Consider the following 26,235-nt stretch of genomic DNA (forward strand, 5'->3'; position numbering starts at 1 on the left):
CAGTACAATAACAGCAGCACAATACCTTACAAGAACCCCCTGTGTAGTGTATTTGCACAAACAGAGAATTCCAGAGATATATGGTGACTAAAATTCACAGAGAAAAATACACAATAAGTATATCTTGTGAAACACCTATATTAGATAATAACCCTGACGCACGTAGCCCCCTCAGGTTATAGAATATAGGGATAGCAATCTGAGTGAGATACACGAAATGGAGGTCACACAGCAGCTATATGCACACACACATAGTCACATTGTACAATGCAGAAATTATGACATGCAATAAAACTGCACTGAACTAGTAATACAGAGTAATACTAAGTATGGCTATACAGACAATAGATATAACAATGCACAGTAAAATAAGAATTTACTTACCGATAATTCTATTTCTCGTAGTCCGTAGTGGATGCTGGGGACTCCGTAAGGACCATGGGGAATAGCGGCTCCGCAGGAGACTGGGCACAAAAGTAAAGCTTTAGAACTACCTGGTGTGCACTGGCTCCTCCCCCTATGACCCTCCTCCAAGCCTCAGTTAGGATACTGTGCCCGGACGAGCGTACACAATAAGGAAGGATTTTGAATCCCGGGTAAGACTCATACCAGCCACACCAATCACACCGTATAACTCGTGATCTAAACCCAGTTAACAGCATGATAACAGAGGAGCCTCTAGAAAAGATGGCTCACTACAGCAATAACCCGATTTTTTGGTAACAATAACTATGTACCAGTATTGCAGACAATCCGCACTTGGGATGGGCGCCCAGCATCCACTACGGACTACGAGAAATAGAATTATCGGTAAGTAAATTCTTATTTTCTCTAACGTCCTAAGTGGATGCTGGGGACTCTGTAAGGACCATGGGGATTATACCAAAGCTCCCAAACGGGCGGGAGAGTGCGGATGACTCTGCAGCACCAAATGAGAGAACTCCAGGTCCTCCTCAGCCAGGGTATCAATTTTGTAGAATTTTACAAACGTATTTGCTCCTGACCAAGTAGCTGCTCGGCAAAGTTGTAAAGCCGAGACCCCTCGGGCAGCCGCCCAAGATGGAGCCCACCTTCCTTGTGGAGTGGGCATTTACAGATTTTTGGCTGTGGCAGGCCTGCCACAGAATGTGCAAGCTGAATTGTACTACAAATCCAACGAGCAATAGTCTGCTTAGAAGCAGGAGCACCCAGCTTGTTGGGTGCATACAGGATAAACAGCGAGTCAGATTTTCTGACTCCAGCCGTCCTGGAAACATATATTTTCAGGGCCCTGACAACGTCTAGCAACCTGGAGTCCTCCAAGTCCCTAGTAGCCGCAGGCACCACAATAGGTTGGTTCAGGTGAAACGCTGAAAACACCTTAGGGAGAAACTGAGGACGAGTCCTCAATTCCGCCCTGTCCGAATGGAAAATCAGATAAGGGCTTTTACAGGATAAAGCCGCCAATTCTGACACGCGCCTGGCCCAGGCCAGGGCCAACAGCATGACCACTTTCCATGTGAGATATTTTAACTCCACAGATTTAAGTGGTTCAAACCAATGTGACTTTTGGAACCCAAAAACTACATTGAGATCCCAAAGTGCCACTGGAGGCACAAAAGGAGGCTGTATATGCAGTACCCCTTTTACAAACGTCTGAACTTCAGGGACTGAAGCTAGTTCTTTTTGGAAGAAAATTGACAGGGCCGAAATTTGAACCTTAATGGACCCCAATTTCAGGCCCATAGACACTCCTGTTTGCAGGAAATGTAGGAATCGACCCAGTTGAATTTCCTCCGTCGGGCCTTACTGGCCTCGCACCACGCAACATATTTTCGCCAATTGCGGTGATAATGTTTTTGCGGTTACATCCTTCCTGGCTTTGATCAGGATAGGGATGACTTCATCCGGAATGCCTTTTTTCCTTCAGGATCCGGCGTTCAACCGCCATGCCGTCAAACGCAGCCGCGGTAAGTCTTGGAACAGACAGGGTCCTTGCTGGAGCAGGTCCCTTCTTAGAGGTAGAGGCCACGGATCCTCCGTGAGCATCTCTTGAAGTTCCGGTTACCAAGTCCTTCTTGGCCAATCCGGAACAACGAATATAGTGCTTACTCCTCTCCATCTTATCAATCTCAGTACCTTGGGTATGAGAGGCAGAGGAGGGAACACATACCCTGACTGATACACCCACGGTGTTACCAGAGCGTCTACAGCTTATTGCCTGAGGGTCCCTGGACCTGGCGCAATACCTGTCGAGTTTTTAATCATGTGGAAGACTTCTGGGTGAAGTCCCCACTCTCCCGGGTGGAGGTCGTGCTGAGGAAGTCTGCTTCCCAGTTGTCCACTCCCGGAATGAATACTGCTGACAGTGCTATCACATGATTTTCCGCCTAGCGAAGAATCCTTGCAGCTTCTGCCATTGCCCTCCTGCTTCTTGTGCCACCCTGTCTGTTTACGTGGGTGACTGCCGTGATGTTGTCCGACTGGATCAACACCGGCTGACCTTGAAGCAGAGGTCTTGCTAAGCTTAGAGCATTGTAAATGGCCCTTAGCTTCAGGATATTTATGTGAAGTGATGTCTCCAGGCTTGACCATAAGCCCTGGAAATTCCTTCCCTGTGTGACTGCTCCCCAGCCTCGCAGGCTGGCATCCGTGGTCACCAGGACCCAGTCCTGAATGCCGAATCTGCGGCCCTCTAGAAGATGAGCACTCTGCCACCACCACAGGAGGGACACCCTTGTCCTTGGTGACAGGGTTATCCGCTGATGCATCTGAAGATGCGACCCGGACCATTTGTCCAGCAGGTCCCACTGGAAAGTTCTTGCGTGGAATCTGCCGAATGGGATTGCTTCGTAGGAAGCCACAATTTTACCCAGAACCCTTGTGCATTGATGCACTGAGAGTTGGCTCGGTTTTAGGAGGTTCCTGACTAGCTCGGATAACTCCCTGGCTTTCTCCTCCGGGAGAAACACCTTTTTCTGGACTGTGTCCAGGATCATCCCTAGGAACAGAAGACGAGTCGTCGGAACCAGCTGCGATTTTGGAATATTGAGAATCCAATCATGCTGCCGCAACACTACCTGAGATAGTGCTACACCGACCTCCAACTGTTCCCTGGATCTTACCCTTATCAGGGAATCGTCCAAGTAAGGGATAACTAAAATTCCCTTCCTTCGAAGGAATATCATCATTTCGGCCATTACCTTGGTAAAGACCCGGGGTGCCGTGGACCATCCATACGGCAGCATCTGAACTGATAGTGACAGTTCTGTACCATAAACCTGAGGTACCCTTGGTGAGAAGGGTAAATTGGGACATGAAGGTAAGCATCCTTGATGTCCCGAGACATCATGTAGTCCCCTTCTTCCAGGTTCGCAATCACTGCTCTGAGTGACTCAATCTTGAATTTGAACCTCTGTATGTAAGTGTTCAAAGATTTTAGATTTAGAATCGGTCTCACCGAGCCGTCCGGCTTCGGTACCACAACAGTGTGGAATAATACCCCGTTCCCTGTTGCAGGAGGGGTACCTTGATTATCACCTGCTGGGAATACAGCTTGTGAATGGCTTCCAAAACTGTCTCCCTGTCAGAAGGAGACATCGGTAAAGCCGACTTTAGGAAACGGCGAGGGGGAGACGTCTCGAATTCCAATTTATACCCCTGAGATATCACCTGAAGGATCCAGGGGTCTACTTGCGAGTGAGCCCACTGCGCGCTGAAATTCATTGAGACGGCCCCCCACCGTGCCTGATTCTGCTTGTAAAGCCCCAGCGTCATACTGAGGGCTTGGCAGAGGCGGGAGAGGGTTTCTGTTCCTGGGAACTGGCTGATTTCTGCAGCCTTTTTCCTCTCCCTCTGTCACGGGGCAGAAATGAGGAACCTTTTGCCCGCTTGTCCACGAAAAGACTGCGCCTGATAATACGGCGTCTTCTCATGTTGAGAGGCGACCTGGGGTACAAACGTGGATTTCCCAGCTGTTGCCGTGGCCACCAGGTCTGAAAGACCGACCCCAAATAACTCCTCCCCTTAATAAGGCAATACTTCCAAATGCCGTTTGGAATCCGCATCACCTGACCACTGTCGTGTCCATAACCCTCTACTGGTAGAAATGGACAACGCACTTAGACTTGATGCCAGTCGGCAAATATTCCGCTGTGCATCACGCATATAAAGAAATGCATCTTTCAAATGCTCTATAGGCAATAATATACTGTCCCTATCTAGGGTATCAATATTTTCAGTCAGGGAATCCGACCACGCCAACCCAGCACTGCACATCCAGGCTGAGGCGATTGCTGGTCGCAGTATAACACCAGTATGTGTGTAAATACATTTTAGGATACCCTCCTGCTTTCTATCAGCAGGATCCTTAAGGGCGGCCATCTCAGGAGAGGGTAGAGCCCTTGTTCTTACAAGCGTGTGAGCGCTTTATCCACCCTAGGGGGTGTTTCCCAACGCACCCTAACCTCCGGCGGGAAAGGATATAATGCCAATAACATTTTAGAAATTATCAGTTGTTATCGGGGGAAACCCACGCTTCATCACACACCTCATTTAATTTCTCAGATTCAGGAAAACTACAGGTAGTTTTTCCTCACCGAACATAATACCCCTTTTTGGTGGTACTCGTATTATCAGAAATGTGTAAAACATTTTTCATTGCCTCAATCATGTAACGTGTGGCCCTACTGGAAGTCACATTTGTCTCTTCACCGTCGACACTGGAGTCAGTATCCGTGTCGGCGTCTATATCTGCCATCTGAGGTAACGGGCGCTTTAGAGCCCCTGACGGCCTATGAGACGTCTGGACAGACACAAGCTGAGTAGCCGGCTGTCTCATGTCAACCACTGTCTTTTATACAGAGCTGACACTGTCACGTAATTCCTTCCAACAGTTCATCCACTCAGGTGTCGACCCCCTAGGGGGTGACATCACTATTATAGGCAATCTGCTCCGTCTCCACATCATTTTTCTCCTCATACATGTCGACACAAACGTACCGACACACAGCACACACACAGGGAATGCTCTGATAGAGGACAGGACCCCACTAGCCCTTTGGGGAGACAGAGGGAGAGTTTGCCAGCACACACCAGAGCGCTATATATATACAGGGATAACCTTATATAAGTGTTTTTCCCCTTATAGCTGCTGTATTGTTAATACTGCGCCTAATTAGTGCCCCCCTCTCTTTTTTAACCCTTTCTGTAGTGTAGTGACTGCAGGGGAGAGCCAGGGGAGCTTCCCTCCAACTGAGCTGTGAGGGAAAATGGCGCCAGTGTGCTGAGGAGATAGGCTCCGCCCCTTTTTTCGCGGACTTTTCTCCTGCTTTTTTATGGATTCTGGCAGGGGTTAAAATTCATCCATATAGCCCTGGGGGCTATATGTGATGTATTTTCGCCAGCCAAGGTGTTTTTATTGCTGCTCAGGGCGCCCCCCCCTAGCGCCCTGCACCCTCAGTGACCGAAGTGTGAAGTGTGCTGAGGAGCAATGGCGCACAGCTGCAGTGCTGTGCGCTACCTTGGTGAAGACAGGATGTCTTCTGCCGCCGATTTTCCGGACCTCTTCTGTCTTCTGGCTCTGTAAGGGGGCCGGCGGCGCGGCTCTGGGACCCATCCATGGCTGGGCCTGTGATCGTCCCTCTGGAGCTAATGTCCAGTAGCCTAAGAAGCCCAATCCACTCTGCACGCAGGTGAGTTCGCTTCTTCTCCCCTTAGTCCCTCGATGCAGTGAGCCTGTTGCCAGCAGGTCTCACTGAAAATAAAAAACCTAAAACTAAACTTTTCACTAAGCAGCTCAGGAGAGCCACCTAGTGTGCACCCTTCTCGTTCGGGCACAAAAATCTAACTGAGGCTTGGAGGAGGGTCATAGGGGGAGGAGCCAGTGCACACCAGGTAGTTCTAAAGCTTTACTTTTGTGCCCAGTCTCCTGCGGAGCCGCTATTCCCCATGGTCCTTACGGAGTCCCCAGCATCCACTTAGGACGTTAGAGAAATACTGGATGTATATCACAGGGTACTTGTACTATAGAACACTGACTAAATGCACTCTTTCTTAACTAACACTGTCAGCAGACATGTAGAATACTTAAGTGTCCTGTAAAATGCACAGCGCTGACATGCAGGCGGCTTTACAGAGGAGGATTTGCCCAAACAGTCCCAGGATCAGCTCAGCTTGTCCTAATGGCGCCCAAACGGTGACAGGGAGTGAGGGAGAGAGAGATATGCAGCTCCAGGGTGGGAACATTTACGCTAAATGGCGCCCTGGGGCTGGGGGGAGGGGCTACAGGTCAACGCCTTATCCCCCTACTGGACTTCACCACCGGGTACTGTGGGCTGTATAATAAACGGTTATTAATAAAACCGACCTGTGCCCTTGCCTTGCCCTGGTGGTCTAGTGTGGTCCCTGTACTGCCACAGTGTCCACGCCAGCGCGCGCGGCCCGCCTCCCACCGGCCGTGCCGAATCGCGATTCCCGCGGGTCCCGCCTGGGGGACCCTCTTATCTCCTCCCTGTGTGCGGCCATGCGATCCAGGAGGGCAGCGGTGGTGTCTGTGACTGACAAAGAAGAACCGGAGCCTCCGCTGTAGGTACCCGGCAACCAGGGAGAGGTGATGGAGCTGCAGCAGGAGATATCTGACTGACATGTAACACTTACAGTGCCTCTGCTGCAGCCCTTGAAGTCTTCATTTTTTACTTTGAAAAGCTCTTCTCAGGGCTGCTGGAGCAGCCCACCTGTTGTGTGCCTGCAGTGCATGGCACCAACTACAAAACTGAGCTTCTGTGCACGGAGGCAGGGTTATAGAGGAGGCGGCGCTATGCATTCTGGGAACAGTCAAAAGCTTTTAGCCTGTTGGTGCCTCGGATCAAGATCCTACTCTACACCCCCCAATGTCATTCCCTGTGGAGCCCAGTGTACCCCGCAGCAGAAATAACACCATTACGAATAGTCAGCGTGGAAATTGCGGAGTATCAGGTGCCACTGATGTGAGAGGTGAACATCGACTGCGAAGGGCCGACCAACGCGCTACAGTAAAAATAAGATTTTACTCACCGGTAAATCTATTTCTCGTAGTCCGTAGTGGATGTTGGGGACTCCGTAAGGACCATGGGGAATAGACGGGCTCCGCAGGAGACTGGGCACTCTAAGAAAGATTTAGTACTACTGGTGTGCACTGGCTCCTCCCTCTATGCCCCTCCTCCAGACCTCAGTTAAGGAAACTGTGCCCGTTAGAGCTGACATTACAAGGAAAGGATTTTGGAATCCAGGGTAAGACTCATACCAGCCACACCAATCACACCATATAACTTGTGATAACATATCCAACAGTATGAACAACAACAGAGCATCAGACAAACCTGATGCAACCATAACATAACCCTTATTTAAGCAATAACTATATACAAGTATTGCAGAAGAAGTCCGCACTTGGGACGGGCGCCCAGCATCCACTACGGACTACGAGAAATAGATTTACCGGTGAGTAAAATCTTATTTTCTCTAACGTCCTAGTGGATGCTGGGACTCCGTAAGGACCATGGGGATTATACCAAAGCTCCCAAACGGGCGGGAGAATGCGGATGACTCTGCAGCACCGAATGAGCAAACACAAGGTCCTCCTCAGCCAGGGTATCAAACTTGTAGTACTTTGCAAAAGTGTTTGAACCCGACCAAGTAGCTGCTCGGCAAAGCTGTAATGCCGAGACCCCTCGGGCAGCCGCCCAAGAAGAGCCCACCTTCCTTGTGGAATGGGCTTTTACTGATTTTGGAGGCGGCAAGCCAGCCGCAGAATGAGCCTGCTGAATCGTGTTACAGATCCAGCCAGCAATAGTTTGCTTTGAAGCATGAGCACCCAGCTTGATGGATGCATACAGGATAAACAGCGAGTCAGGTTTCCTGACTCCAGCCGATCTGGCTACATAAATCTTCAAAGCCCTGACTACATCTAGTAACTTGGAATCCTCCAAGTCACGAGTAGCCGCAGGCACCACAATAGGTTGGTTCACATGAAAAGATGACACCACCTTTGGCATAAATTGCGGACGAGTCCGTAATTCTGCCCTGTCCATATGGAAAACCAGATAGGGGCTTTTACATGACAAAGCAGCCAATTTTTGACCACTTTCCACGTGAGATATTTTAACTCCACGGTCTTAAGCGGCTCAAACCAGTGAGATTTCAGGAAACTCAACACCACGTTAAGATCCCAAGGTGCCACTGGTGGCACAAAAAAGGGGCTGAATATGCAGCACTCCCTTTACAAACGTCTGAACTTCAGGTAGAGAAGCTAGGTTTTGTATGAAAGAAAATGGATCAGGCCGAAATCTGGACCTTAATGGACCCCAATTCTAGGCCCAAAGTCACTCCCGACTGTAGGAAGTGAAGGAAACGGCCCAGCTGGACTTCCTCTGTAGAGGCATTCCTGGCCTCACACCCAGCAACATATTTTCGCCGTATACGGTGATGATGTTTAGCCGTCACGTCCTTCCTAGCCCTTATTAGCGTAGGAATAACCTCATCCGGAATCCCTCTTTTCTACTAGGATCCGGCGTCCAACCGCCATGCCGTCAAACACAGCTGCGGTAAGTCTTGGAACATACAAGGTCCCTGCTGCAACAGATCCTGTCCTAGAGGCAGAGGCCATGGGTCCTCTGTGAGCATTTCTTGCAGCTCTGGATACCAAGTACTTCTTGGCCAATCCGGAACAATGAGTATTGTTCTCACTCCTCTTTTCCTTATGATTCTCAGCAGCTTGGGTAAGAGAGGAAAAGGAGGAAACACATAAACCAACTGGAACATCCACGGTGTCACCAGTGCGTCTACAGCTATCGCCTGAGAGTCCCTTGACCTGGCGCAATACCTCTGTAGCTTTTTGTTGAGGCGGGATGCCATCATGTCCACCAGTGGCAGTTCCCACCGACCTACAATCTGCGCGAAGACTTCTTGATGAAGTCCCCACTCTCCCGGGAGGAGGTCGTGCCTGCTGAGGAAGTCTGCTTCCCAGTTGTCCACTCCCGGAATGAACACTACTGACAGTGCGCTTGCGTGATTCTCCGCCCAGCGAAGAATTCTGGTGGTTTCTACCATCGCCACCCTGCTCCTTGTGCCGCCTTGGCGGTTTACATGAGCCACTGCGGTGATATTGTCTGACTGAATCAGAACCGGTTGGTCGCGAAGCAGGGTCTCCGCTTGACTTAGGGCGTTGTATATGGCCCTTAGTTCCAGGATATTGATGTGAAGGCAAGTCTCCTGCCTTGACCACAGCCCTTGGAAATTTCTTCTCTGTGTGACTGCCCCCCACCCTCGGAGGCTTGCATCCATGGTCACCAGGACCCAGTCCTGAATGCCGAATCTGCGACCTTCGATACGGTGAGCACTCTGCAGTCACCACAGGAGAGACACCCTGGCTCTGGGGGATAGGGTGATTAACCGATGCATCTGAAGATGTGATCCGGACCACTTGTCCAGTAAGTCCCATTGGAAGGTCCTCGTATGGAACCTGCTGAAGGGAATGGCCTCGTATGATGCCACCCTCCTTCCCAGGACTCGAGTGCAGTGATGCACTGACACCTGTTTTGGTTTTAATAGATTCCTGACCAGTGTCACGAGCTCCTGAGCTCTCTCTATCGGGAGATAAACCCTTTTCTGGTCTGTGTCTAGGATCATGCCTAGGAGAGGCAGATGAGCTGTAAGAACTAACTGCGACTTTGGAATATATAGAATCCAGCCGTGTTGCCGTTACACTTCCAGAGAAAGTGATACGCTGTTCAGCAACTGCTCTCTTGATCTCGCTTTTATGAGGAGATCGTCTAAGTACGTGATAATAGTGACACCTTGTTTCCGCAGGAGCACCATCATTTCCACCATTACCTTGCTGAATATTCTCAAGGCCGTGGAGAGACCAAACGGCAACGTCTGAAATTGGTAATGACAATCCCGTACCGCAATTCTGAGGTACGCCTGATGAGGTGGATAAATGGGGACATGAAGGTATGCATCCTTTATGTCCCGAGTCACCATAAAATCTCCCCCTTTCAGGCTTGCAACAACCGCTCTTAGCGATTCCATCTTGAACTTGAACCCTTTCAGGTTCAGGGATTTTAAATTCAATATGGGTCCGACCGAACCGTCTGGTTTCGGGACTACAACATGGTCGAATAATAACCCCCTCCTTGTAGAAGGAGGGGAACCTTGATCACCACCTTGTTGAAGATACAATTTGTGAATTGCAGTTAACACTGTTTCCCTCTCGTGGGGGGAAGCCGGCCGGGCCGTCGGTGAGGGGGCATCTTCTCAAAGTCCAGCTTGTATCCCTGAGACACAATATCTATTGCCCAGGGATCTAACAGGGAGTGAACCCACTTGTGGCTGAACTTACGAAGGCGTGCCCCCACCGGACCTAGCTCCGCCTGTGGAGCCCCAGCGACATGCGGTGGATTTTTGTAGAGGCCGGGGAGGACTTCTGTTCCTGGGAACTAGCTGTGTTGTGCAGCTTCTTTTCTCTGCCCCCGCCTCTGGCAAGAAAGGACGCACCTCGGACTTTCTTGTTTCTTTATTCGAAAGGCTGCATTTAATAACGTCGTGCTTTCCTAGGCTGTGCAGGAATATAAGGCAAAATATCAGAATTACCAGCTATAGCTGTGGAGACCAGGTCCGAGAACCCTTCTGCACACAATCCTCAGCCTTCCATATGCCTCTTAAGTCGGCATCATCTGTCCATTGCATATTCTACAGGACACGTCAAGCAGAAATCGACATAGCTTTGACTCTAGGACCCAGTATACCCATGTCTCTTTGGGCATGTTTTATATATATATATATATATATATATATATATATATATATACCCATCTCTTAAGACAGCATCTTTAATATATATATATCTCCATATATACATATATATATATATATATATATATATATATATAAAAATATATCTCTATGCATACTAGGGTCTCAATCTCTGCTGATAAAGTACCTGTCCACGCTGCCACAGCGCTATAAACCCATGCCGACACAATCGCCGGTCTGAGTAGTGTACTAGAATGTGCACGCTATCTGCAGGATCCCTGAGAATAGCTAGTGCTACCTTCTGTGCAAACGTGACACCCTAGGGGAAGATTCCCATCACATCCTGGCCCTAGTGGGGAAAGGATACTGCCCGAGAATCTTTTGTGGGAAGCTGCAGTCTCTTGTCTGGAGATTCCCGCTCTTTTTCCTCATGAGAGGAGGGAAATTGACCTCAGCTTTCTTCCCCTTAACATGTGTACCCTTGTGTCAGGGACAAATGAGTCATCAGTGATATGCAAATCATCTTTTATTACAATAATCATATATTGAATACCTTTCAGCCATTTTGGCTGTAACTTTGCATTATCGTAGTCGACACTGGAGTCAAACTCCTTGTCGATATCAGTGTTTATTATTGTGGATAGTGAGCATTGTGAGACTCTGAAGGTCTCTGTGACATAGGGACAGACATGGGTAGATTTCCCGTGTGTTCTCTAATCTTTTGTGCAATAAATTCACCTCAGCACTTACACATATCCAAACAGGTGTCGGCGTTGTCGACGGAGACACCCTCTCACACACATATTTGCTCTCTCTCCTCCTTAGGGGAACCTTTTACCTCAGACATGTCGACACACACGTACCGACACACCACACACACAGGGGATGCTCTATTTGAAGACCGTTCCCCCACAAGGCCCTTTGGAGAGACAGAGAGAGAGTATGCCAGCACACACCCCAGCGCTATATGACCCAGGAATCACACAGTAACTTAGTGTTAACCCAGTAGCTGCTGTATATATTGTTTTTTACGCCAAATTTATGTGCCCCCCCTCTCTTTTTCACCCTCTCTATAGTGCAGGGGACAGCCTGGGGAGCTTCCTCTCAGCGGAGCTGTGGAGAGAAAATGGCGCTGGTGAGTGCTGAGGAAGAAGGCCCCGCCCCCTCAGCCGCGGGCTTCTCCCGCGATTTTGTGTAAAATTAATGGCGGGGGCTCATGCATATAGCAGTGTCCAACTGTATATATGCTGCTTTTTGCCAGGAGGTAATTCCCCTGCGCCCTGCACCCTACAGTGACCGGAGTGTGTGGGTTAGTGTGGGCGCAATGGCGCACAGCTGCAGTGCTGTGCGCTACCTCATATGAAGACAGGAGTCTTCTGCCGCCGATTTTGACGTCTTCTTGCTTCAACCCGCCGGCTTCTGTCTTCTGGCTCTGCGAGGGGGACGGCGGCGCGGCTCCGGGAATGGACGACAAGGTCAGGTCCTGTGTTCGATCCCTCTGGAGCTAATGGTGTCCAGTAGCCTAAGAAGCGCAACCTAGCCGCAGTTAGTAGGTTTGCTTCTCTCCACTCAGTCCCACGTAGCAGAGAGTCTGTTGCCAGCAGAAGCTCTCTGAAAATAAAAAAAACCTAACTAAAATACTTTATTAGCAAGCTCAGGAGAGCTCACTAAAAGCACCCAGCTCTGGCTGGGCACAGATTCTAACTGAGGTCTGGAGGAGGGGCATAGAGGGAGGAGCCAGTGCACACCAGTAGTACTAAATCTTTCTTAGAGTGCCCAGTCTCCTGCGGAGCCCGTCTATTCCCCATGGTCCTTACGGAGTCCCCAGCATCCACTAGGACGTTAGAGAAATGAACAGTTCAGCGAACCCTGCTGCGTATGGGGCTCCAAAGGGGTTACTCTGGCTATAAGATGGTGGTCAGAATAATGTGACTCGACTGTGTATATTTCCTGGATAAACTGGAAGTTACCTTTGTGAACGGTTAATTAATTATATGTTATTAAATCATTTCAACATAGCAGCAGAACCTTTTACACTCTATGTACCTGAGCTTTCTTCGTGTCACTGGGAAGCAGCAGGCTGCCCGTCTCCTTGTTGAAAGAACGTGTCTTGGTTTTTACGGGCTCATTGGTCTCACGGTACAGCTTTACAGGGTAGGGTTTCGTAGCTTTTATCACCAAATTAAACACACCCACTGTGAGACACAGGTCATCACTCAGCTTCAGAGAGATTCTATAATAGGCAAGATAAATTATTATTGACTATGTATATTACACAGATGTTAATTATATACTTTTAGCTGTGGATGGTATGCTCTACCGCTACAAAGGGGCCTTGAATGTAGTTATCACATATACACTATAAGGTTATAAGAAATGCTTTGTTGTAAAACGGGTTGTATAAACTCTAATTAAGGGCGGGATGTATCCTGCATCGCATATTGCATGCGATACATTCCACAACTTACTGCAAGCATAGCATTGTTTATTAACGTATGCATGAATAAATGCAACAAAAACACAAAGGAACAACTCTTCCGGATAAGAGCTGTCCTTTGCGTTCAGAGGTCTCCAAGGTTTAATGACCTAGGAGTCAGACTGTTCATGTCCAATCTCTCTCAGGGGAATTCTGTGGTGAGAAACCGGAAAGTTTTGCTTGATACATGGGAATGCGTCAAACCACCGAAACTGGCAGCTTTCCGAGTTTTGACTGCAACATTGCCTTAGTACATCCTGCCCTAATTCTTTTGTTAGTGAATGGTAAGGTTAGTTTGAAAGGGGGATTGGTGCTAAGAAGCTCTCATAACGAATCATATGCAGCCCTTGGTGATATTAAACACTCATTTGCCCTTTCAAACTTCACCCACATGTAATTGCTAAAAGCCTTTAAGATAGCAAGATGCTGTAAAAACAAATACTGATCCAGGTATCTTTTAATCTCCCTACATCTTCAGTTGGCAAGTAAAAATTCTGGTGATTTATATGAGGTCACTATAAAGCACTCACTTTTGTTTTGCAAAACACAGAATTTAGATTGAACACTGTATTATGAACTAAAAGTGGCAAAGAACTGGAAGATACAATTCTTGGCAACCCCACTATACATTTAGACTAGCTTTTCTCTAACCCAGTCCTCATGGAACCCTAACAGTGCATGTTTTCCTGATCATCTAGCTGGAGCACAGGTTCTATTTACAGGTGGTACCAATTATACCTAAGGATACCCTGAAGGCACACTCTGTTAGGGGGCCATGAGGAAAGAGTTTAAGAAACACTGCTTTAGACAGGCAACGATCGTCTTGGTGCATCACAGTATGGAGTGATCAGCCACCATCTTTAGAAAATGTGATTTTAATACCTACCGGTAAATCCCTTTCTTGTAGTCCATAAGGGATACCGGGGTTCACTTAATATGATGGGGTATAGACGGGGTCCAAAGGAGCTAGTGCACTTTAAAATTTCTTCAACTGGGTGTGCTGGCTCCTCCCCTCTATGTCCTCTCCCACAGGCAGTTATAAGTAAAACAGTGCCCGAAGGAGAAAGGACATACTTGAGAGAAGGAACATAACAATGAGTGGTGAGATTCACACACCAGCACACCACAACATAAAATGACCAGCAACGACTGGAACAAAAACAGCAACAGCTGAACAGGTATTGTTTGAAAAAGAAAAACCTGCAGAGAAGTCAACGCACAGAGGCGGGCGCCCAGTATCCCTTATGGACTACAAGAAAGGAATTTACCGGTAGGTATTAAAATCCCGTTTTCTCTGGCATCCATAAGGGATACTGGGGTTCACTTAATACGATGAAGATGTCCCAAAGCATCCAGACAGGGCGGGAACGTGCGTAGACGCCTGTAGTACTGCCTGCCCAAACTGGGTATCCTCTTTGGCAAGGGTATCAAACTTGTAGAACTTCACAAAGGTGTTCTTCCCCCGACCAGGTAGCAGCTCGGCATAGTTGCAAGGCCGAGACTCCACGGGCATCAGCCCAGGAAGACCCCACTGATCATGTGGAGTGGGCCTTCAGAGACTGTGGAACGGGCAAGGCTGCCGACACATAGGCCTGTTGGATAGTCAACTTAATCCAACGAGTAATGGACTGCTTTGAAGCGGGGCAACCCTTTTTCTGAATCATACAGCACGAACAAGGAATCAGTCTTTCTGATACGAGCCGTTCTCTTCAAGGCCCTCATGGCACCCAACGACTCCGGAGGAGCAGATGTACGAGAACTTGACGGGACTACAATCGGTTGATTCAAGTGTAATGCAGAGACCACCTTCGGCAGGAACTGCTGTCTAGTCCTGACCTCAGCTCTGTCCTCATAAAAGACCAAGTAAGGACTTTTACTCGATAGGGCCCCCAATTCTGAGACACGCCTAGCAGAAGCCAGGGCTGGCAACATCACAGTCTTCCACGTGAGGTACTTGTCTTCTACCATCATCAAAGGTTCAAACCAGGAGGACTGTAGAAATTCCAACAGCACATTCAAGTCCCAGGGTGCTGTGGATGGCACATTGGGAGGATGTATGTGTAGAACTCCTTGCAAGAAGGTCTGAACTTCTGGCAACACTCAACTTCTTCTGGAAGAAAATTGAGAGAGATTAAATCTGGACCTTAAGAAAACCCAGACGTAAGCCCTTATCCACAACAGCCTGCAGGAAACGTAAGAGACGTCCTAAGTGGAACTCTGCAGGTGGATATGTGCGTTCCTTACACCAGGAGACATATCTCCTCCAGATATGATGATAGTGTTTTGACGTTAAAGGTTTTCTGGCCTGAACCATGGTTGCAATAACCTTCTTGGAAAGGCCTTTGCGAGCTAGGATGCTCCGCTCAACCTCCAAGCTGTCAAAATAAGTCGCCGTAAGTCCGGGTAGACACATAGGCCCCTGTTGCAGACATGTCCAGCAGATCTGCATACCGCGCCCTCCAAGGCCAATCTGGGGCAATCAGAATCGCCTGGGCTCTTTGATTCCCGATTCGTTTGAGCACCCTCGGAAGCAACAGAATCGGAGAAAACAGGTAGACCAAGCGATAAGGCCAAGGAGACGTCAGCGCATCTTGAGCAATACCAGCGAAACTTCTTGTTGAGTTGCGAAGCCATCATGTCTATCTGTAGGAATCCCCAAGTCGATGATCTGCTGAAACACCTGTTGGTGGAGACCCCACTCTCTCGGGTGGAGATCGTGGCAACTGAGGAGGTCCACTTCCCAGTTGTCCACCCCCGGAATGAAGATGGCGGACATCGCTTTTGCGTTTCTTTCTGCCCAGAGGAGTATTTTTGACACCTCTCGCATGCAGGCTCTGTTTTTTGTCCCTCCTTGTCGATTTATGTCAGCCGCTGCTGTGGCGTTGTCCGACTGAACTTGAATCGCCTGATCCCTGAGCAGAGGACAGACCTGAAGCAGAGCATTGTAGATCGCTCGAAGTTCTAGAACATTGATTGGAAAAAGGGCTTCGTGGGTTGACCATCTGCCCTGGAACTGAGCTGCTTGGGTGACAGCTCTTCATCCTTTCAGAATCGCATCTGTTGTAAGGATCCAATCCTGAATCCCAAAACTGCAACCTTCCAGTAGGTTGGAGGACTGTAGTCACCACAGGAGGGAGAGCCTGGCCTGAGGTGACAGCCGAATTATCCGGTGCATTAGAAGATGTGATCCGGACCACTTGCACAGGAGATCCAATTAAAAAGTTCTGGCATGGAACCTTCCGTATTGAATGGCTTCGTAGGAGGCTACCATCTTTTCCAACAACTTTATCAAAGATGAATGGATATCAGAGTAGGCCGTAGGACTAGTCGTACCATCTCCTGAAGTGTTTTTGCTTTGTCATCTGGGAGGAACACTTTCTGGGCCACAGTATCCAGCCACATTCCCAGGAAAAGGAGCCGCTGGGTTGGCTCCAAGTGGGACTTCTGGAAATTGAGGATCCACCCATGGTGTGACAGAAGTTGGATAGTGCGGTCTATATGGAGCCATAAAAGCTCTCTGGATCTTGCCTTTATCAAGAGATCATCCAGATTAGGGACAATATTGACCCCCTGGACCCGGAGTTGGAACATCATCTCCGCCATCACTTTGGTGAATAACCTCAGGGCTGTGGATAGGCCGAAGGGTAGGGCCTGGAACTGGTAGTGATCGTTCAGCAGAGCAAACCGCAGGTAAGCCTGGTGAGGCGGCTAAATAGGGATATGGAGATAAGCGTCGTTTTATATCCAGAGAGACCAGGAACTCCCATTCCTCCAGGCCCGCAATCACTGCTCTCAAGGATTCCATCTAGAACTTGAAAACCCTGAGGTAAGGGTTCAAGGATTTCAGATTCAGAATGGGCCGTACCGAACCGTCCGGTTTTGGCACCACAAACAGGTTGAAGTAGTAGCCCTCTCCCTGTTGTGGCAGTGGTACTGGAACAATGCCCTGGGACTGGACCAACTTTAGGATAGCCAGTTGCAGCGTAACCCGTATATCCTCCAAAGCTGCTAAGCCTGATATGAAACATCATTGGAGAGGAGCGCTGTTGAACTCCAGCTTATAGCCCTGGGAAATTAGGTCCCTTACCCAGGTATCCTGGCAGGATCTGTCCCAGATGCGGCTGAAGTGGTGCAGATGAGCTCCCACCTCGAGGTCCCCTCGGGGTGGGTAGGCACCGTCATGCTGAGGCTTTTGTGGAAACTGCACTGGTGCTTGGTACCTGGGAAACAGCAGCAACTGGTTTTCTTGACTTACCTCTGGTGCCTCGTGCCGCATTGGAGGCACCTCACTCTCTTGATCTGAACCTAGTGGTCCGAAAGGACTGGTTGGACGGCCCTGGGTAGGAACGCCTAGCCGGCGGGGCCCCTGAGGGGAGAAACGTGGATTTTCCTGCAGTGACCTTAGAAATCCATGTATTTAATTCAACCCCGAAGAGCCACTCCCCTGAGAAAGGTAAATACTCAACACTGCGCTTGTAATCTGCGTCCGCAATCCACTGACGCATCCCCAAAGCTCTGCGCGCTGACACTGCCATGGTAGTAGTCCTAGCATTAATAGTGCCTATTTCCTTGAGAGTCACACAACACGCGTGCAGTGTCTTGAATGTGTTTGAGGAGTGTCACCGTAGTGACCAGGGGCATATCCCCCGCAAAGACCTCTTAAAGTTGAGTCGCCCAGGTATGGATGGCATGAGACACCCAGCAACCCGCGATCACAGGTCTTTGCGATACACCAGCCGCTGTGTAAATAGACTTTACTGTAATTTCTAATTTTCCTGTCCCTAGGGTCTTTGAGCTGAAAAGACTCAGGGGCCGGCAGTACCACCTTCTTAGAGGCGGGAGACTGAGACATCAACGGCTGGGGGTTCTTCCTACCTTCTGGTGTAAATGGGAAAGAGCGTGAAAACTTCCTTGTAACCCGATATCTTTTTTCAGGAGTTTTCCAGGCTTGTTTAAAAACCTCGTCTAGTTCCATAGAATCAGGGAAGGTTATGCTAAGCTTCTTCTGCTCTAGGAAAAACGATTGCGGTGCAGCAGCGTCTTCCAAAGGTATTTTTAATACATCCCTGATAGCAAGAATAAGGGGCTCAATAACCTGTGCAGAAGTGGAATCTTCTATATTAGGTTCCAAATCCTCCCCCTCCTCCTGAATATCCTCATCAGATTCTGAGAGTACAGCAGGCAGTCTACGTTTAAGAGGCCCTGAACCAGTGAGGGGAAGCGGTCTTTCATCAGCCTTAGCAGAGAGGTCTGCAACAGCCTGTTGCAGTTGTTGTTGTGTTGTCTGTTTATTAGCATTGAGCTGAGATGACATGTCTGCCATCATAGCCTTTATGGCACTGAGCCAGGATGGCTCCTGACCCTCAGCCCCCAGTCTCCACACTAACTTGGGAAGACTGACTGCATTGGTCACACGATAGGGAACCAGTTATAAAAGGGGAGAATCTGGTGTGACAAACCTTGCATATTGCGTGTTTGACCATAATTACAGTAACAACACTCATTACTTGTCCTATTCAAGACATTAGATTGTGTACAATAGCGGCTCTCCCCCTTGTAACACACCCCTGTACCAGTTTCCTGTGTACCCCGGAGTGTCTGGAGGAGCAGTGTGTCCTTGCTGCTGCAGCGCTGGGCAGAGGAAGGCGCCAAAATGCCGCTGGTCCCGCTAAGAGAAAGCTCCGCCCCCTATAATGGCGCCAGAGCTACAGAGAATATTTATACTGGCAAAGTCTCCCTATCATGTGCAAACATCACAGAGGCTGCTAGTTTGCACTACCGCTGCCAGTGTACACAGGGGGGAGCTATAGCGGGTCCCCCTCTGGAGGGTCCCGTATGCCGCCCCTGCGTTTTGCCGCACCCTAGCGGGGCCCCCGATTTGTACTCACCACTGATGTCACCTTCAGGCTTTGTTAAGGGTGTACGGCGTGCTGCGATAGTGACCCCGGAACTGACAACCTCTCAGGACGGTGGTCCTGCAGCAGGGAAGCTGCTCTGACACCTTACAGAGGTCGGTGACCAACACCTCCCCCTCCCCCCTAACTCCCACGGTGCAGGTATACTGTTGCCCAGACAGTATACCTAAAATAATAAAGTTTAAAAGAAACTGAAGAAAAATCCTCTGGAGCTCCCAGAGTGTGCATCCTCTCCTGAGGGCACTTTTTTCTAAACTGCCTGTGGGAGTGGGCATAGAGGGGAGGAGCCAGCACACCCAGTCTAAGAAATTTAAAGTGCACTGGCTCCTTTCGACCCCTTCTATACTCAATCGTATTAAGTGAACCCCAGTATCCCTTATGGATGCGAGAGAAATAGAGGATAAAATTAATATGAAATTAGCACAGAATAGGCTTAGGATTCATATAAAATGTTCCTGCTTAGCACTTAACTGTATCCTCGCTTACAAAGATCATGTAACCCCCCCTCAAAAAAATTAAAATAAAAACTGCCCGTTTTGTTTCCTATATTGTAAATTACAACACTAATTTAATGTCATAATAAAAAGGAGAAGCTCACCGAAAGATTTTTCGAGACATGGGAAAGGAACATACATACCCTCTCCCACTCACATAAGGAACAGTGTTTTAGGAATACGCTATTGCCACCATTGTGGAACGTGACACTTACTCCTGGTGTGTGTTATACTGTATTTATATTGCAAGGACTTATTTGATGCTATGTATTTGTCATGCTTCAATAAAGAAAACCGATTGAAAAACAAAAATTATGTAAAAAGGTAAAAATTAACTACAGAATATTCCATATTAGTTTACTACATTTCTGTTACACACCAGAAACACTGGTTGGGGTTTACTGGTTTGGGTTTCTATTGAAATGTGATTAAAAAATATATAAACTGGCACAAAAAAAAAAAGTGTCTATAAATGTAGGTGTTTTTCCTTTTAAATATAGTACTGTACTTACAATTACTTTGAGTCATATTGGGAGAAACGTGCCATACAAATCACATTGTTATTATAACTCATATTGGCGTAACATTTATAAATCAGCAGGTGCTGCAAACATCCAGAATTTTCACAATGTTACCAAGAGTCGTGGAGGACAGACAAATGCTGGCCATTACCTGCACTGGGCCCTCTTCTTGTTCTCCTTGGCCCGCACTCTTCTCATGAGGTCCTCTACCTTGCTGGATGCTTTATTCTGCACACCAAGGTCCTCATCCTCATCAGTGTTTACAATATCACGATAAAATAAAGATATGTCAAAACCACCAGTTTTCTCAAGATTCATGAGATCCAAGAAGATCCCTGAAAAAGTCATAAACTTAAGTCAAGCTCGGGTAAGACATTTATTACTCTGTATGAAAGCTAGGTCCCCACAGCTACCCAAACATTTTAGGACGTCACCTAGAAATAGTAATACACTTCAACTCATAGGATGAATCAAGCCCTACTTCAGTTTTAAGGTTCACGTGTTCATTCTTCATTTATCTGCTGTAAATGTCCATATGCCCATACACTGCTCCAAACACAGATTCAGGCATACAATGCATAACAGTCAAGTATCACCACACTTTGGGACTATTGCCACATTAGTAAACAATACAAGCTGACCCTTACCAGTGTCACGCAGGTCCTTTGCCTTGATTCTTGCCTGCGTTGTTTTGGCAGCATCATTGGAATGTGGATTGTCTTCATTAGTGAACAGCATTATGCGCTTGTGACTCATTTGTAATTTAACTTTACTAAAGAGGTTTGAGCATTGCCAGAGAGCATCCCCCAGGGAGAAATCTTCTGAATGACCTATGGTTTCAGAGAAGTACAATCTTCCTTTCGCCTCCCGGTATTTGTCCAGATCCAGAATTCGCTTTGCACCTATACAAAGGACGGACAGTATAATGATCTACAGGTAATCTCATAACGCTTGTCTTCTATAAAATCATGTCTGAATCAAGTACGAACACCAACAAGCTTTTTCATTCAAACAAATTAAATCCTAAAAACCACTTTAAAATGTATGGTCAGGTAACTTATAACTTATTCGCAAGATACAAAAAAGTAATTCCCCTAAAGTTTACAGTGGGTTTTTTAGATTCTCTTTTGCAAAATTCTTTTATATAGCAATTAAATAAACAAGGTATCAATAATTTTATTATTTTACAAGTATTTTTATGTCATAAAATCAAATTTGAAAAGAAAAAAAAAATATTCAATTTGCAATGTAGTTTAAAATTGTTGAAAGGCAATGTGATATTAAAGAAAAACAGAAGCACTGTATTTCATACTATACAACATTAAACATACACAAAAACAACACATAAAATAAACCAAAACCACATGAACTAGTCAATGCACTGCTCAAAATCGAGCAAAAAGGAATGTATTGTATTCTACAATGTGTTCATCTAAGGTTTGTATACCGACAGTTAAATGAAACCCGCAAGTTTCGTATACCGAAATTGTACACTTTTGGGTACAGAATTTAGATAGAATTCATTATATCAACCGAATTTAGGGCAGAAAAAAATTGGCAAGGGTATTGCTGCAATCTACAACTCAAAGAGAAAAAGCGCGTTTCCCCCACTAAATGCTTTTTCTATGGGAAAAATGCACGGCTTTGACGCACTATTCTTAAACAACCTGACCACTTATTAAATTCATTTAAACTACATCACACATGGCTTTTACAACCCAAAGGGAAAAAGCACGTGCCCTCCACTCAATTTTCGACTCTGACAAGTTATTTAACCAACCTGAACTATCAAAGTCAATTTATTTATTTTATTAAGTTTCTTATATAGCGCAGCAAATTCTGTTGTGCTTTACAACTGAAAACAACAATGATAAAAGAAAACTGGGCAATAACAGTACTAGAGGTAGGAAAGCCCTACTCGCAAGCTTACAATCTATGTCGTTGCGGAGTAGTTGCTCTGCCAAAAAAATTGCCTTTTTTATGTATATGTCCCTATAGGGACAATTAATTTTAACACCAGCCATCTGGTTATTTATTTATTTTCTGGGTGGTTTTTGTCTATGTTTAATAAAAGTTTATAAAGTATGAAAGACAGTGCTTAGAAGATTTGCTTGTACAACCGGTGTGCATATTTTTCACCTTACTTATGCATAAAGGAAGGTACTGATAGAGATTATAAAGGTGTTATGTGTAAGAACCAATGAATAGCCACAGCCATCACAGAAAGGAGCTGGTTCATTTTCTTAAAAGCAAAATACTTAAAACACGCCATTACCATTGAATATTTTTAACTCAGACATCCATCATTCAAATTATAATATCCATATGGGACAACAATACCCCATATTTGTAATAAAATAAGAATTTACTCACCGGTAATTCTATTTCTCGTAGTCCGTAGTGGATGCTGGGAACTCCGTAAGGACCATGGGGAATAGCGGGCTCCGAAGGAGGCTGGGCACTCTAGAAAGATTTATGACTACCTGGTGTGCACTGGCTCCTCCCACTATGACCCTCCTCCAAGCCTCAGTTAGGACACTGTGCCCGGACAAGCAGACATAATAAGGAAGGATTTAGAATCCCGGGTAAGACTCTTACCAGCCACACCAATCACACCGTACAACTCGTGATACTATATCCAGTTTGACAGTATGAAAACAACTGAGCCTCTCAACAGATGGCTCAACAATAACCCTTTAGTTAACAATAACTATTTACAAGTATTGCAGACAATCCGCACTTGGGATGGGCGCCCAGCATCCACTACGGACTACGAGAAATAGAATTACCGGTGAGTAAATTCTTATTTTCTCTAACGTCCTAGTGGATGCTGGGAACTCCGTAAGGACCATGGGGATTATACCAAAGCTCCCAAACGGGCGGGAGAGTGCGGATGACTCTGTAGCACCGAATGAGAGAACTCCAGGTCCTCCTCAGCCAGGGTATCAAATTTGTAGAATTTTGCAAATGTGTTTGCCCCTGACCAAGTAGCTGCTCGGCAAAGTTGTAAAGCCGAGACCCCTCGGGCAGCCGCCCAAGATGAGCCCACCTTCCTTGTGGAATGGGCATTTACAGATTTTGGCTGTGGTATGCCTGCCACAGAATGTGCAAGCTGAATTGTACTACAAATCCAGCGAGCAATAGACTGCTTAGAAGCAGGAGCACCCAGCTTGTTGGGTGCATACAGGATAAACAGCGAGTCAGATTTTCTGACTCCAGCCGTCCTGGAAACATATATTTTCAGGGCCCTGACAAGGTCTAGCAACTTGGAGTCCTCCAATTCACTAGTAGCCGCCGGCACCACAATAGGCTGGTTCAGGTGAAACGCTGACACCACCTTAGGGAGAAATTGGGGACGAGTCCTCAACTCTGCCCTATCCATATGGAAAATCAGATAAGGGCTTTTACATGATAAAGCCGCCAATTCTGACACTCGCCTGGCTGAAGCCAAGGCTAATAACATGACCACTTTCCACGTGAGATATTTCAGATCCACGGTTTTTAGTGGCTCAAACCAATGTGATTTTAAGAAACTCAACATCACGTTGAGATCCCAAGGTGCCACCGGAGGCACAAATGGGGGCTGAATATGCAGCACTCCTTTTACAAAAGTCTGAACTTCAGGTACTGAAGCTAGTTCTTTTTGAAAGAAAATCGACAGAGCCGAGATCTGTACTTTAATGGAGCCTAGTTTTAGACCCATATCCACTCCTGCTTGCAGGAAATGCAGAAATCGACCTAGTTGAAATTCCTCTGTTGGGGCCTTATTGGCCTCGCACCATGCAACATATTTTCGCCATATGCGGTGATAATGCGTTGCCGTAACATCTTTCCTGGCCTTAATAAGCGTAGGAATGACTTCTTCCGGAATACCCTTTTCCTTTAGGATCCGGTGTTCAACCGCCATGCCGTCAAACGCAGCCGCGGTAAGTCTTGGAACAGACAGGGCCCCTGCTGCATCAGGTCCTGTCTGAGCGGTAGAGGCCACGGGTCCTCTGAGAGCATCTCTTGAAGTTCCGGGTACCACGCTCGTCTTGGCCAATCCGGAACCACGAGAATTGTGTTTACTCCTCGCTTTCTTATTATTCTCAATACCTTTGGAATGAGAGGCAGAGGAGGGAACACATAAACCGACTGGAACACCCACGGTGTCACTAGAGCGTCCACAGCTATCGCCTGAGGGTCCCTTGACCTGGCGCAATATCTTTTTAACTTTTTGTTGAGACGGGACGCCATCATGTCCACCTGTGGTTTTTCCCAACGGTTTACCAGCATCTGGAAGACTTCTGGGTGAAGTCCCCACTCCCCCGGGTGGAGGTCGTGTCTGCTGAGGAAGTCTGCTTCCCAGTTGTCCACTCCCGGAATGAACACTGCTGACAGTGCTAGTACATGATTCTCCGCCCATCGGAGAATTTTTGTGGCTTCTGCCATCGCCATCCTGCTTCTTGTGCCGCCCTGTCGATTTACATGGGCGACTGCCGTGATGTTGTCTGACTGGATCAGCACCGGCTGGTGTAGGAGCAGGGCTTTTGCTCGACTTAGGGCATTGTAGATGGCCCTTAGTTCCAGAATATTTATGTGAAGGGAAGTCTCCTGACTCGACCATAGTCCTTGGAAGTTTCTTCCCTGTATGACTGCCCCCCAGCCTCGAAGGCTGGCATCCGTGGTCACCAGGACCCAGTCCTGTATTCCGAACCTGCGGCCCTCTAGAAGATGGGCACTCTGCAGCCACCACAGTAGAGACACCCTGGTTCTTGGAGACAGGGTTATTAAGCGATGCATCTGAAGATGCGATCCGGACCACTAGTCCAACAGGTCCCACTGAAAGATTCTGGCATGGAACCTGCCGAAGGGAATTGCTTCGTAAGAAGCTACCATCTTTCCCAGGACCCGTGTGCAGCGATGCACTGATACCTGTTTTGGTTTCAGGTGGTCTCTGACAAGAGATGACAACTCCCTGGCTTTCTCCTCCGGGAGAAACACTTTCTTCTGGACTGTATCCAGAATCATACCCAGGAACAGTAGCCGTGTCGTCGGAACCAGCTGTGACTTTGGGATATTCAGAATCCAGCCGTGCTGGTGCAGCACCTCCTGAGATAGTGCTACTCCCACCAACAACTGTTCCTTGGACCTCGCTTTTATTAGGAGATCGTCCAAGTACGAGATAATTAAAACTCCCTTTCTTCGAAGGAGTATCATCATTTCCGCCATAACCTTGGTAAATACCCTCGGTGCCGTGGACAGTCCAAACGGCAGCGTCTGGAATTGGTAATGGCAATCCTGTACCACAAATCTGAGGTACTCCTGGTGAGGATGGTAAATGGGGACATGCAAGTAAGCATCCTTGATGTCCAGGGATACCATGTAATCCCCCTCGTCCAGGCTTGCAATAACCGCCCTGAGCGATTCCATCTTGAACTTGAAATTCTTTATGTACGTGTTCAAAGATTTCAAATTTAGAATGGGTCTCACCGAACCGTCCGGTTTCGGTACCACAAATAGTGTGGAATAATAACCCCGGCCTTGTTGAAGTAGGGGTACCTTGATTATCACCTGCTGGGAATACAGCTTGTGAATTGCCGCTAGCACCGCCTCCCTGTCTGAGGGAGCAATCGGCAAGGCAGATTTTAGGAACCGGTGGGGTGGGGACGCCTCGAATTCCAGCTTGTACCCCTGAGATACTATTTGCAGGATCCAGGGATCCACCTGTGAGCGAACCCACTGATCGCTGAAATTTTTGAGGCGACCCCCCACCGTACCTGGCTCCGCCTGTGGAGCCCCACCGTCATGCGGCGGACTTGGAAGAAGAAGCGGGGGAGGACTTTTGCTCCTGGGAACCTGCTGTTTGTTGCAGCCTTTTTCCCCTACCTCTGCCTCTGGACAGAAAGGACCCGCCTTTTCCACGCCTGTTTTTCTGGGTCCGAAAGGACTGAACCTGATAAAACGGCGCCTTCTTAGGCTGTGAGGGGACATGGGGTAAAAATGCTGACTTCCCAGACGTTGCTGTGGAAACTAGGTCCGAGAGACCATCCCCAAATAATTCCTCACCCTTATATGGT

General features: G+C 47.6%; 1 protein-coding gene across 2 annotated transcripts in view; it reads right to left on the reverse strand.

Moving 5' to 3' along the window:
- XRCC6 (X-ray repair cross complementing 6) overlaps positions 1 to 26,235 on the reverse strand; it is a 221,463-nt gene that overhangs the window by 145,733 nt on the left and 49,495 nt on the right. For both annotated transcript variants that reach the window (XM_063940459.1, XM_063940458.1), the window contains exons 5-7: positions 20,824 to 21,078; positions 20,328 to 20,511; positions 12,817 to 13,003 (exon numbers count right to left, since the gene is read on the reverse strand). In XM_063940459.1, coding sequence (XP_063796529.1) covers positions 12,817 to 13,003; positions 20,328 to 20,511; positions 20,824 to 21,078 — 626 coding nt within the window. The remainder of the gene's footprint in view (positions 1 to 12,816; positions 13,004 to 20,327; positions 20,512 to 20,823; positions 21,079 to 26,235) is intronic.

The sequence above is a fragment of the Pseudophryne corroboree genome, chromosome 9 (genome assembly GCF_028390025.1).
Source record: "Pseudophryne corroboree isolate aPseCor3 chromosome 9, aPseCor3.hap2, whole genome shotgun sequence".
Classification (NCBI taxonomy): Eukaryota; Metazoa; Chordata; class Amphibia; order Anura; family Myobatrachidae; genus Pseudophryne; species Pseudophryne corroboree.